This window comes from Anolis sagrei, chromosome 1 (genome assembly GCF_037176765.1).
Source record: "Anolis sagrei isolate rAnoSag1 chromosome 1, rAnoSag1.mat, whole genome shotgun sequence".
NCBI classification, from domain to species: Eukaryota; Metazoa; Chordata; class Lepidosauria; order Squamata; family Dactyloidae; genus Anolis; species Anolis sagrei.
The window spans coordinates 51,173,028-51,186,400 of NC_090021.1; the positions used below are offsets into that span (position 1 = coordinate 51,173,028).

The following is a 13,373-nucleotide window of genomic DNA, read 5'->3' on the forward strand; positions in this document are numbered from 1 at the left end:
AGACTGGACATTGCTCTCCTCCCAAGAAGTAAGCGTCTTCTGATTTCCTGGCTGTAGTCTATGTCTGCAGTAATCTTTGCACCTAGAAATACAAAGTCTGTCATTGCCTCCACATTTTCTCCCTCTATTTGCCAGTTATCCATCAGTCTTGTTGCCATAATCTTGTTTTTTTTTAATGTTTAGCTGCAACCCAGCTTTTGCGCTTTCTTCTTTCATCTTGATTAGAAGGCTCCTCAGCCCCTCCTCGCTTTCAGCCATCAAAGTGGTATCATCTGCATATCTAAGGTTATTAATGTTTCGTCCAGCAATTTTAACCCTAGCCTTGGATTCGTCAAGCCCCGCACATCGCATACAAGTTGAATAGGTTGGGTGAGAGGATACAACCCTGCCATAACCCTTTCCCAATCTTGAACCAGTTTGTTGTTCTGTCGTCTATTCCTACTGTTGCTATGTGGTCCTTATACAGATTCCTCAGGAGAGGGACAAGGTTATTTGGTGTGCCCATACCACCAAGAACTTGCCACAATTTATTACGATCCAAAGAGTCAAAGGCTTTAGAATAGTAAATGAAACAGAAATAGATGTTTTTCTGAAGCTCCCTGCCTTTCTCCATTATCTAGCGGATATTGGCAATTTGGTCTCTCGTTCCTCTGCCTTTTCTAAACCCAGCTTGAACATCTGGTAACTCTCTCTCCATGTATTGCTGGAGTCTTCCTTGCAGGATCTTGGGCATTACCTCACTGGCATGTGAAATAGGGGCTACTGTATGAAAGTCTGAGCAGTCTTTACCATTTCCCTTTTTTTTGGTATGGGGATATAAGTTGATTTTTTCCCAGTGTGATGGCCATATTTGCTGGCATATGGCATACATCTAGGGGTGGCTCAACCCATTACGCAAAGTAAGCATTTGCAGTATAATTTATTTTGCCCAGGGGTGCTCTTGAGGCGCTCTTGGGAGAAAATAGACCTTGACATATGTGAGTTGTAGTTACTGGGATGTATAGTTCACCTACAATCAAATAGCATTCTGAACTCCACCAATGATAGAATTGAACCAAATATGGCACACAGAACTCCCACGACGAACAGAAAATATATATCAGAGATTGGTTGGGGGGGGGGCACGCTAAAATACTGTTTGCTTACCGTTGAAAATTACCTAGGGCCGCCTCTGCATGCATCACCTTGACAGCATCCTCTTTCCAGATTTTAAACAGTTCAGCTTAGATCCCGTCGTCTCCTGCTGCCTTGTTGTTTGCAATGCTTCTTAAGGCCCATTCAACCTCACTCCTCAGGATGCCTGGTTGTAATTCACTCATCACACTGTCAAAACTATCCTCGATATTACTATCCTTCCTATACAGATCTTCTGTATAGTCTCGCCACCTTCTCTTGATCTCTTCAGCTTCTGTTAGGTCCTTGCCATCTTTGTTTTGTTTTTGTTTTTTACCATGCCCATATCTGCAGTATAGATGCTCCCAAAGTAGACTCAAACTGCATTCATCCTACAGTGCATACTGGCAACGAATAGCCCAAAGGTCGGGCAAGCAAGCGTGGCTGCAGTAACCGCCTCAAGCCTCTAGGGGCGCGTCAGGAAGGTGAGCGCAGTTTTCTATTGGTCTCCGCGCGGCTGCTTTCAGTTTCGATTTCCCGCGGCGCCAGCTCGCTGTGCAAAGGCAAAGAAAGGAAAGCGAGCAGTCGGATCAGCTGTCAGGAAACGAAAGCGGGGCTGCCAGTTGCTGCTGCTGCCGCCGCCGCCTGAGACTCGTCTGAAGGGAGACTCCGACACTGCGAAGACCCAGAGGTAGCAAAGGCGGCGGGATTGGGGGGCGGGCGAAGTTAGAGACTGGCCCGAGCGAGGGTCTCTTCCTCAAGGAGGGGGGGGGGAGCGTGTTCTAGCTCTTCTTGAGGCTGATTGGGGTGGGCGGAAAGGCATAACAGATTGGGGAAAACAAGCCGTATGGACTGGGTGTTGTAGCTCCATGTTCTTCCTTGACTACAGTGCCCACAGGTATGAGCAAACTTCGGCCCTCCAGGTGTTTTGGACTCCCAACTCCCACAATTCGAATTGTGGGAGTTGGAGAAGTTTGCACATGCCTGATCTACACTGTACACCTTAAGCGGCTTGATACCCCTTTAGCCGCCATGGCTCAGTGCGGTGGAATCCTGGGTTTTGTAGTTTGGGGAGGCACAGCTTGGAGAGACTTTTGGAGAGCTATGTGCCTATGTAGTGGCTCTCCACCTGGGGTCCCCAGATGTTTTTGACCTTCAACTCCCAGAAATCCTAACAGCTGGTAAACTGGCTGGGATTTCTGGGAGTTATAGGCCAAAAACATCTGGGGACCCCAGGTGGAGAACCACTGAAGGCATACATAATACAGTGGCATCCACTAGAGAAGGGCTCCTCAAACTTTTGAAGGGTCCCTCAGACTTTTGGGGGCCCAACTATAGTTTTTTGTTGTTGGGTGCCTTCAAGCTGTTTCAGACTTAGGGCGACCCAAAGGCAATCCTATCACAGAGCTTTCTTGTCAAGATTTATTCAAAGGAAAGTTGCTTTTGTCTTCATCTGAGGCTGAGAGAGTGTGACTTGGACACCCAGTGGGTTCACAGCCACAGTCTGAGGTTCAAACAACTATGTCGCAATTTATTCTTTCCCTCTCTATTTCCTACCTACCTACTTTCCTTCCTTCCCTCCCTGCCTATCTTCCTTCCTTCCTTTTCTCCGTCTCTCCCTAAACATGGGACTTTATCTGGGGTCGGGACCCACTGTTTGAGAAGCAGTGCTCTAGATCAGTGATTCCCAACCTGTGGGTCCCCACATGTTTTGGCCTTCAGCTCCCAGAAATCCTAGCAGCTAGTAAACTGGCTGGGATTTTTGGGAGTTGTAGGCCAAAATACCTGGGAACCCACAGGTTGAGAACCACTGACTAGTGCAACGTCAGTCTTATGGTCGCCTTTAAAAGCCCATTGAATCTATGGACAGAGAATGTGTGGACACAGAGGATCCACTCTTTTACATATTATTTATTATTATTTCGAGCATTTCTACCCCGCCCTTTTCAACCCCCTAGGGGGGACTCAGGGCGGCTTCCAACTGGCACATATTCAATGCCTACAATTCAACATAGTAAAATATATAATACATCTGTAATTATAAATAATTAAAACATTATGTTAATACAGTGTTTCTCAACCTGGGGGTCGGGACCCCTTGGGGGGTCACGAGGAGATGTCAGAGGGGTCACCGAAGACCATCAGAAGACACAGTATTTTCTGTTGGTCATGAGGGTTCCCATGTGGGAAGTTTGGTCCAATTCTATCATTGGTGGGGTTTAGAATGCTCTGATTGTAGGTGAACTATACATCCCAGCAAATACAGCACCAAAATGTCAAGGTCTATCTATTTCCCCCCAAACGTGCACCAGTGTTCACATTGGGGCACATTGAGTATCCGTGCCAAGTTTGATCCACATCCATCATTGCTTGAGTCCACAGTGCTCTCTGGATGTAGGTGAACTCCAACTCCAAAACTCAAGGTCAATGCCCACCAAACCCTTCCAGTATTTTCTCTTGGTCATGGGAATTCCATGTGCCAAGTTTGGTTCAATTACATCATTGGTTCAGAATGCTCTTTGATTGTAGGTTAACTATAAATCCCAGGAACCACAACTCCCAAAATCAATTATCCCCCCTCCCCATCCCCACCAGTATTCAAATATGTGCATACTGCATATTTATATCAAATACATCCTACATATCAGATATTTATAAGATGATTCATAACAGTAGCAACATTACAGTTGTGAAGTAGCAACGAAAATAATGTTATGGTTGGGGGTCTCCACAACATGAGGAACTGTATTGAGGGGTCGTGGCATTAGGAAGGTTGAGAAACACTGTGTTAATACAATAAAAACTGATAGAAAAAAGCCAGTCTTGTGGCCATCATTTCGCTGAGTTCTGTAATTAGTGAGTCCATTCATCTTATCATAATCCGTCCCAAAGCTCTAGTCGTCATTGTCCTTGTCGGTCTGCCAGATTACCCAAAGGCCTGGTTCCATATCCATGTTTTTAATTTCCTTCTAAAAGAGAAGAGGGATGACGATGATCTAATTTCCCCTGGGAGTGAATTCCACAGGCGGGGGGCCACCACCGAGAAGGCCCTGTCCCTCGTCCCCGCCAGTCTCATTTGTGACATGGGTGGGACCGAGAGCAGGGCCTCTCCAGAAGATCTTGAATTCCTAGGTGGGACGTAGAAGGAGATACGTTCAGACAGGTACGCGCCCAGCGGAGCCGTATAGGGTTTTATATGTCAAGACCAGCACTTTGAATTGTGCTCGGAACTGGATCGGCAGCCAGTGGAGCTGACATAGCAGAGGGGTCATAGTGGTCAGTGCTCTTTAGTGTTTACCCGATTTGGGTCCCCAAGTGTTGTTGAATGGAAACCCATCTTCTGATTATCCAGTATATAGACTGGGAATAATGGGAACTGCAACTCAACACTACTTGTGATTGATGATTGGGAAAAGCTAAAGGACATTTTACAGTCAAACATCCTATCCACAAGTCTTGTATCTAAATTTAAAGCCCACTCTCCCAACTAAACAGAACAAACTGCCACCTTCCAGATGTAACTGTATCCCAACTCTCATCAGCTCTAGTCATGATGTCTATTGTGGAGGAATACAGGAGTTGAGAACCACTGCACTAGATAGTATTTTGGGGCATTTTAAGACATACTTTTTTTGGACAAAAGAATGTGATCTCAGGGGCTAAAAAAAGATATGGCCAGGACTAACCCACTTGATTCTGCTGCCTGAGACAGAACAGAAATTGCTGCCCACACCTGTCCAAGTCATGGATTATAGCAGCGAACCTCAAGCTGTAGCCCCAGGCCATATGCACCCCCCAAGAGTCAATTTAATTTCTCCAAAATGCTCCATATCACCTTTAGGAGTGTTAGAAGTATTTGGTGTCTGGAAGCCTTTAGGATCTCTGTATAAAGCAATGCTCTTTTTTTCAATGACCAAATATTTCTTGTAAGAGGCGCGGAAAGTATTTCCATTACGCTTTTTTGAGGGAATACACCCCTTCTAGAATATTAGAGGCAACAATGAAGTACTTTGGCCACATAATGAGAAGACAGGAAAGCGTGGAGAAGATAATGATGCTGGGGAAAATGGAAGGAAAAGGGAAGAGGGGCCGACCAAGGGCACCGCTGGCTTGACCTTGAAGGAGCTGGGGGTGGCGATGGCCAACAGGGAGCTCTGGTGTGGGCTTGTCAATGAGGTCATGAAGAGTCGGAAGCAACTGAATGAATAAACAACAACACACTTCCAGGCATATTTGTGTGAATGGGAGAGGAAGAAAAACAATGAAGGTCTCTTAGAGGAAGCCTGACATTTAGAACTTTTTTTGGGGAAAAAACCTTAAATATTACTAAGTATTATTTAAGTGCTATTAAAGCATGATAAGTGTTTCTAATCAGTTTCTTTCATTTTATAGCCCTCATCGGAATGGCAGCTAATCATGGGAACCCCCATGTGTACATGGCGAGGCTTCATGAATATTGTCAGAGAAATAGGTTACAGTTGGACTATGTCGACCTGGGTGTCAGAGGTCCTCCTCATGATCGAACGTGAGTTGCTGAAAAATGTCAAGACATAAAGAGCTGTCAGCCCCCCACCCCTGAATGTATGACATGTAGCAATGATGTTGGACTTTGTTGCCAAAGAGTCCGTTTCAATATCCTGGCAAGTCCTACTTATTAATCTGTTACAGTTCGTGATCAGACATATATAGAGTCAGGCTTCTTTTCTTGAAAATGCCCTTTAACTCTCTTCCCAAATACTTTGGAAATGCATGACCTTTTAGAGACCATAACCTTTTGGAAAACCAGGAATCTCCATAGTCTTTTGGAAGCATGACCCTTTTGGCGTTCACAATATTTAGAATATAGTGGGTAGCTTTCACAGTGTTCAACCTAATTTCTCTCGCAGTTGGCAGCAACTTTCCGTCGCACATTGGTGGGGAGGGGGCAAAGCCAGTTAGCTTATAGAGTCTATCAACAGGTGTAAGTTTAAGACATCCTGTGATTATTCTCCATGTCTCATTTAGTGCTATGCTCACCTGCTTCGTGTGGGCAGATTTATGCCAGACGAGGCAGGCATCCTCAGCATTTGAGTAAGACAATACCAGGGCTGATCTTATTAATTTTGGGTCTGCACCCCATGCACTATTAGTAAGTTTCTGCAGGATGTTATTGTGTGCAGCAACTTCGTGCTTGGTGTTCACATAGTGTTTCCTAAATGTTAGCGTTCAGTCTAAGGTGATGCCAAGATATTTGGGGTGTGAACAGTGTTCAAGCTCTTGGCCTTCACAGGTAGCTTTCGGTTTCTTGTTGGCTTCACAATTATGTATATAGAAAGCACACACTTGGCAGGGTTAGGCTTCTGGTGTCTATCTTTGAAGCAGCTGGAGAGATCTTTTAGTGCATTAGTAAGTTAGTTTTCAACTGTTTCAGAGTCTTTTGCTTGTGTTGTTAGGTCAAGGTCATCAGTGTATATAAAGTTCTTTGAGAGTGGTGGCTGTGGCTGATTGTTAGTAAAGATGCTAAAGAAAGTCAGTGCAGCGAACACTGCCTTGAGGTAGACCATTCTTTTGCCTCCTCCATCTACTTTTCCTACCCTGAATCTCCAAATAGAAGCTTATTTTCTAGGAGGGTCTGGATGTTTTTTGTTTGTTTGTTTGTTTTTGTAAAATTGTAGTCCTGGGTGGTATGATAGACTTTGTGCAGCAATTTCCAATGTTGTACCATGTCATAGGCTGCTGTAAGGTCCACAAAAAATGTTCCTGTAATGCAACCTTTTTCATAGCCTTCCTCAATACACTCGGGCAAGTTAAGAATTTGAGCTGTACAGTTTTCCCCTGGTTTGAAGCCTGCTTGTTGTGCAATAAGCTGGGGTTCAATAACAGGGTCTAGTCAATTTAATAGCATCCTCTCATATATTTTATGAGCTGATGAAAAGGTACTCTTTACAGGAAATCCACAAGTTACGACCAAATAGCTTCTGTAGGTTTGTTCTTAAGTTGAATTTGTTTGTAAGTTGGAACAGTTACATTTTAAGTGTGTGTATACACACAAACACACACAAACTGGATAGCAAAGGGAAGGGTTAGCACCTTTGTGGTGTTTGTTTTGCTGTCTGTGCCCTTTTTCATAAGATGTTAATTAACTTTCTAGTTTCTGTGACAATTAGACTTTGAAAAAATTGGCTTGTTGTGAAAACAAGGATTGGTGATAAAGCTTCAGTGGAGACACTTTTTCCCCATGATAACAACTCTTCCAGGAGAGAATTTCCCTTCCTAGAGTTAAATTTCTCTCACTTCCTGTTGTCTCACTCCTGTTTGTAACAATGAGTGGTTTGTAAGTGCGATGTTTGCAACCCGAGGACTGCCTGCATATGTAAACGAGGGATGAGAGAGTCATACATAGTTACTCAAAAATCCATAAATTCAATTTCCTAGTTTTCTTGCTAGGCTCATTTCATTTCAGTCTTTACATGTGTTCTGTGAGTTGTGGTTTATGATTTTGTTTTCCTTTTCAGTTTCACTGTAGCAGTTCAAATAGATGGAAGGCAGTATGGTCAATGTGAAGGAAAAACAAAGAAAGAAGCAAGAGCACATGTGGCAGCGCTAGCTTGGGGAACTATAGAGTCTGGAAACGAGGTAAGTGAGATGTCTACAATGAATTACATAGTAATACAGGTTATATGATCATAGAATTTCCTTTGCGAAATTTCCTTTGACCAGAAGCTGGCCACTTGGAGTGCCTCTGGTGTCACTTTAAAAAGGTCCTCCGTTGTGCATGTGGCAGGGCTCAGACTGCATTGTAGTAAGTGGTCTGTGATTTGCTCTTCTGCACACTCGCATGCCATGGACTGCACTTTGTAGTCCCATTTCTTAAGATTGGCTTTGCATCTCATGGTCCCAGAGTGCAGCCTGTTCAGCACCTTCCAAGTCACCCAGTCTTCTGTGTGCCCAGGAGGGAGTTTCTCATCCGGTCTCAGCCACTGATTGAAGTTCCGGGTTTTAGCCTGCTACTTTTGGACTCTCTTTTGCTGAGGTGCCCCTGCGAGTATCTCTATAGATCTTAAGAAGCTGTTTCTTGATTTAAGGCGTTGGCGTGATGGCTGATATCCAAACAGGACGGGCCGGAGATGTCAGTGCCTTGGTCCTTTCATTACTGGCTGCTACCTCCCGAAATGTCATGTGGTGCAATTCTGGCTAAACAATATAATCTCTCCAGTGGTGTAGGGTGTAATAGACATCCTGTGATAATGTGGTATATCTCATTAAGAGCCACATCCACTGTTTTAACGTGGTGAGATGTATTCCACGTTGAGCATATGTATTCAGCAGCAGAAAAGCAAAACTCAAGGGCAGATGTCTTCACTGTGTCTGGTTGTGATCCCTAGGTTAGCATAATGCCAAGTTCTTAACTTTGTGGTTTTTAAAATACATTATAACTGTATTCTCAATTTGCTTCTGACATGATAGATAGATAAATAAATAATAGAATCATAGAGTTGGCAGAAACCCCAAGGGCCGTCCAGTCCAGTGACTAAGAAGGCTGTAGAAGAGCGTAAGCCTGGCTGTTTTAAAGAAGGTGACCAGGAATAGAAAGCAGGGTTCAGACACTTCCTAATCATTCCTTTTCGTGCATCTCTTTATGTGCTCCTTTTTATGATGATAAAAGCAAACTGATGATTCTTCCATCAGTCTTAACTGTGCATCACATTAGAAATTTGAGTGGAAATTTGCTCATGACACAGAGTCCCACTAGTACCTGGTTATTATGGTATTCTTGTGCTAGATGTACTGGATGATGTTTGAATTAAACATAAGGGGAAGAAAATGTTTTAAAAATTCTTCCTCCCCACCAAAACAGGTTAAGACCAGCGTCTTTATTTAAATTCCTTTCCACATTGGTGGGATATAGATAGAGGTCTCTCGTGTACCAATATTATTTCAAATTGGAATCAATCAGATGTAATTTGAATGTGACAGATGCTTCTACAAATGGGAAAGCCAGACAAAGTGGCCAGATAAATAGTGGATTTGGGTAGCTAAAGTAATGCACCCTTTGCATCTTAATAGGTGTGTTCTTGTTATTGGTTTGTTGGTTTACCTGCACTTTGAGTTGTTATTATTAACCTGCTTTTATTTCAGCAACCGAGACCCAAAGTGACTCACAACCTTAAAAAAACATACAGTTTAAAAATCTACAAAACACAAACATTGAACAGAATTAAATATTACCATTATTGAAACATATAAAATCATATAAAACAAGGAACTATGCAATCATTAAAATCAATTCAAACATCATTCGCTACATCTGTCCCATTCCTTCTTGGACCCCTCATTCAACAGGTATTTACCAGCATCCTATCATGATCTGTATCCATTTACAGAAACATGTGTTGCTGCCATTTCTCTTCACTGAGGATGGTTTACCCTCAAAAGAAAGACATTTCTTCCTATCTGAGAAGTTTGGGTGTGCTGGAGAGGCCGTCAAGTGGGAATATTTGATATTTCCTCCTCTTCTATGGAGGAAATAGCCTAAAGGCCATTTAAAATCACTTCTGAATTTATAGAAAATTTATTTGGGGACTGATAGAGGGTCAAGGCAAAAGAATCATAGAATCATAGAATCTAAGAGTTGGAAGAGACCTCATGGGCCATCCAGTCCAACCCCCTGCCAAGAAGCAGGAACATCGCATTCAAATAACCCCCAACAGATGGCCATCCAGCCTCTGTTTAAAAGCTTCCAAAGAAGGAGCCTCCACCACACTCTGGGGAGACTTTAAATGGTCCATCTTGCTTTCTGTATGTTTCTGTAGGAAATGATTAGTTATTTTCTGGGAGAAGGTTTGGGTGGATGTGATTCACCAAGGTCTTGGGGTTGGTGAAGATCGCTATATGACCCATCATAGTTCCCCACATCTGGAAACAAAACAAAAAGGTACAATAAGACATGCAGCAGAATAACATGGAAATGTTCATGGCGTAAGTGAACTTGGATTAGATAATTCCTCTCTCTTTTAAAGAAATGCCTAGGAATATCTGAAAATTTCTTTAAATAGTAGGGAAAATGGATGGAAATTAGTCATTAATGCCCCTGATGTATCACTATTCTGATCTTCAAAATGGATAATTTGGAAAGAATAATTTAAAGAAGCATTTTCCTATAACATGTTCAATATAGACTTAAGATATTGTTGGTATATAACGTCTATCATTCTTAGTTAGCGACTGTGTTGTCTAGTGCTTGCTAATGTATCAACAATTTCTCCACCCCTGAACCACTCCTTCTGGAGGTGATAACACAAGAGTTCTGGATATAATACAGAAGGGAGTTAATAATTCATCCCTATTAGCAAGAGGCTGTTTAAGGATAGAATTCTGTGGGCGTGGAAGACGTGAGCTGGTTAGGTTAAGTGGACAAAATGTGAAGAATATGACCATTAATTTTCAGAGAGTTGTCGTCCTTTGATGTATTGTTTTAGAGGAGAGAGTATACTTGTGGCCAATATTAGAGAAGAAAGTCATTTGTCAAAAAATTGGTCATTGAGTGAGTTGGGGAGAGATGGAACTAAGGGGCCTTTTTGTTCTAAGGTAGAACAGGAGTGAAGAAAGTTAGCTGAAAGGGTAAGGTAAACACTGGGAGCTGTCCTCTAAACAATTGGGCCACCAGTTTGTTTAGTTCAGTATTGAAACCTTATTCTGGTAGAGCAGTGTTTGAGGGAATGCCAGAGGGATCACCAAAAACTATCAGAAATGGCCATGGGGGTTTGTGTGGGAAGTTCAGCCCAATTTTATCATTGGTGGGTTTCTGAATCCTCTTTGATTGTAGTAAAGGTAAAGGTTTTCCCCTAACATTAAGTCCAGTTGTGTCTGGGGGCTGGTTTTCAACTCCTTTTCTAAGCTGAAGAGCTGGTGTTGTCCGTAGACACCTCCAAGATCATGTAGCCAGCTGTTTGATTGTAGGTGAACTATAAATCCCAGCAACTCCCAAATGTAAAGGTCTATTTCCCCCAAACCCCATCAGTGTACACATTTGGGCATGTTGAGTATTTGTGCCAAGTTTGGTCCAGATCCATCATTGTTAGAGTCCACAGTGCTCTCTGGATGTAGGCGAACTACATCTCCAAAACTAAAGGTCATTGCCCACCAAACCCTTCCAGTATTGTCTATTGGTCATGGGAGTTCTGCATGCCAAGTTTGGTTCAATTCCATTGTTGGTGGAGTGCAAAATGCTCTTTGATGGTAGGTGAACTATAAATCCCAGAAGCTACAACTTCCAAATGACAAAATCAATCCCCCCTCCCAACCCCACCAGTATTCAAATTTGGGCGTATTGGGTATTTGTGCCAAATTTGGTCCAGTGAATGAAAATACATTCTGCATATCAGATATTTACATTATGTTACAATTTAAACTTAATGCATTCTGAGATAGAATTTCAAAGATCTTTGCTTGTTTCTAATAAGGTATAGTGTTCTGTATAACATTCCCCCCCAACCCCCCCCCCCCGAAACCTAGACTTAGAATACATCATTGTTTATGAAGTTGGTAACAACCCAGATCAAATGGGGTTCCAGAAGACAAGAGTCCTTTGTCCCACTCTGGTCATTCCACAGATATATAAACCCAATTTTCCTAGTTCCAACAGACCTCACTACCTCTGAGGATGCTTGCCATTGATGCAGGCGAAACGTCAGGAGATAATGCCTCTAGAATATGGCCATATAGCCCAAAACCCCTACAACAACCCAGTGATTCTGGCCATGAAAGCCTTCGACAATACATTGGGCACAGAATTATTTATTAAATCTTGCATAGTAGGTCACAATTTACATAATTAGTTCAACTCTAATATTTTAATTGTGTTCTAGCTCCTGATATTTGTACCTTTTAAAGAGTTCAATGAAACCAACTTGCAGCATGATTAGTATTGTGTATTTTGTGTATTTTCAATGCATATTTCATGGTCTTTGGCTGGTACTCCTTGATGATGATCCAAACTAACTTATGTGTGTTGTCTGTAGGCTTTAGAAGCTCAGCGGCAGCCTCAGCCTGCTCCATTGCAATTACCAGCACCTTTGCCTGCTGCAAACATAACAGAAACATCGACTAACTATATTTCCTTGCTGCATGAATATGCATCAAGGAACAAAAAAATCATTGAATTTGGTTTGCAATCTAAAGATGGACCACCTCATAAGCCAGTGTAAGTAATTGATAATACTTTATTATTATTTTATTATTTGCCTCTTTAAAAATACTAATTGTGTTAGTGATGTGTAGAAGTTAGTCGATTATACAAGAACCTTTTATTTTTAGTGTTCGATGTCTCATTATATAGTATTAGAAAGCCACTTTGCCGTAATGGCATCAAGATTACAGCTTCAGGGACCAGTCATTAAAACCTGTGATTCTTTTTAACTGAATATGTCCACCCTCAGACTTTAGACTAGAGCAGGGATGTCAAACTCATTTTTTTTGAAGGGCGCTTTGGTTACCTTCAAAGGGGAGTTGAATCCATGGATGGAGAATCCATGTATACAGAGGGTCAGCTGCATTTTTTACATAGTGACCAGTGCTCTTTAATTTTTACCCAGTTTGGATCCCTAGATGTTATTGAATGACAACTCCCATCACTTTTGATTATCCGCCATGCAGGCTGGGGATAATGGAAATTGCAACCCAACAGCACTTGTGGGTCTGATGTTGCAGGAAGGTTAAAGTACATCCTGTCCACAAGCCTTGGATCTCAATATAATAATATAATATATTGTTTATACATACAATATTTATAATATTATAATATAATACTATATAATAATAATACAATATTATAATAATATATTTTATATTACATGTAATATTACTAATAATATTACAATATAATGGTATAGTACAATATAGTAATATATAATACTGATATTGTACTATGCTAATAATAATATATTGTGTGTATATATATCTTGCAAGCTGCTCTGAGTCCCCTCTAGGGTGAGAAGGGCAGCATATAAATGTCGCAAATAAATAAATAAATTCCAATCCCATTCTCCTGACTCAACAGAACAAACGTCCGCCTTCCAGATGTTACTCTTTCACAACTTCCATCAGCTCTAGTCATGAAGTTTAATGGTAGGGAATATATGAGTTGTAGTTCAGCATAGAAAATGCCGCATAAAGTGTCATGACAGGTCGGATTTGGATCACAGGCCTCGAGTTTGGCATATGTGATTTACTTTGTAAAATGAATGCCATTTGATGCTGCTTTCGCTGCCATGGCTATAGAA

General features: G+C 42.0%; 1 protein-coding gene across 1 annotated transcript in view; it reads left to right on the top strand.

The window, feature by feature from the left end:
* EIF2AK2 (eukaryotic translation initiation factor 2 alpha kinase 2) overlaps positions 1-13,373 on the top strand; it is a 50,356-nt gene that overhangs the window by 15,876 nt on the left and 21,107 nt on the right. The window contains exons 5-7 of the mRNA XM_067464473.1: positions 5,506-5,638; positions 7,608-7,728; positions 12,114-12,295. Of these exons, the coding sequence (XP_067320574.1) occupies positions 5,506-5,638; positions 7,608-7,728; positions 12,114-12,295 (436 nt within the window). The remainder of the gene's footprint in view (positions 1-5,505; positions 5,639-7,607; positions 7,729-12,113; positions 12,296-13,373) is intronic.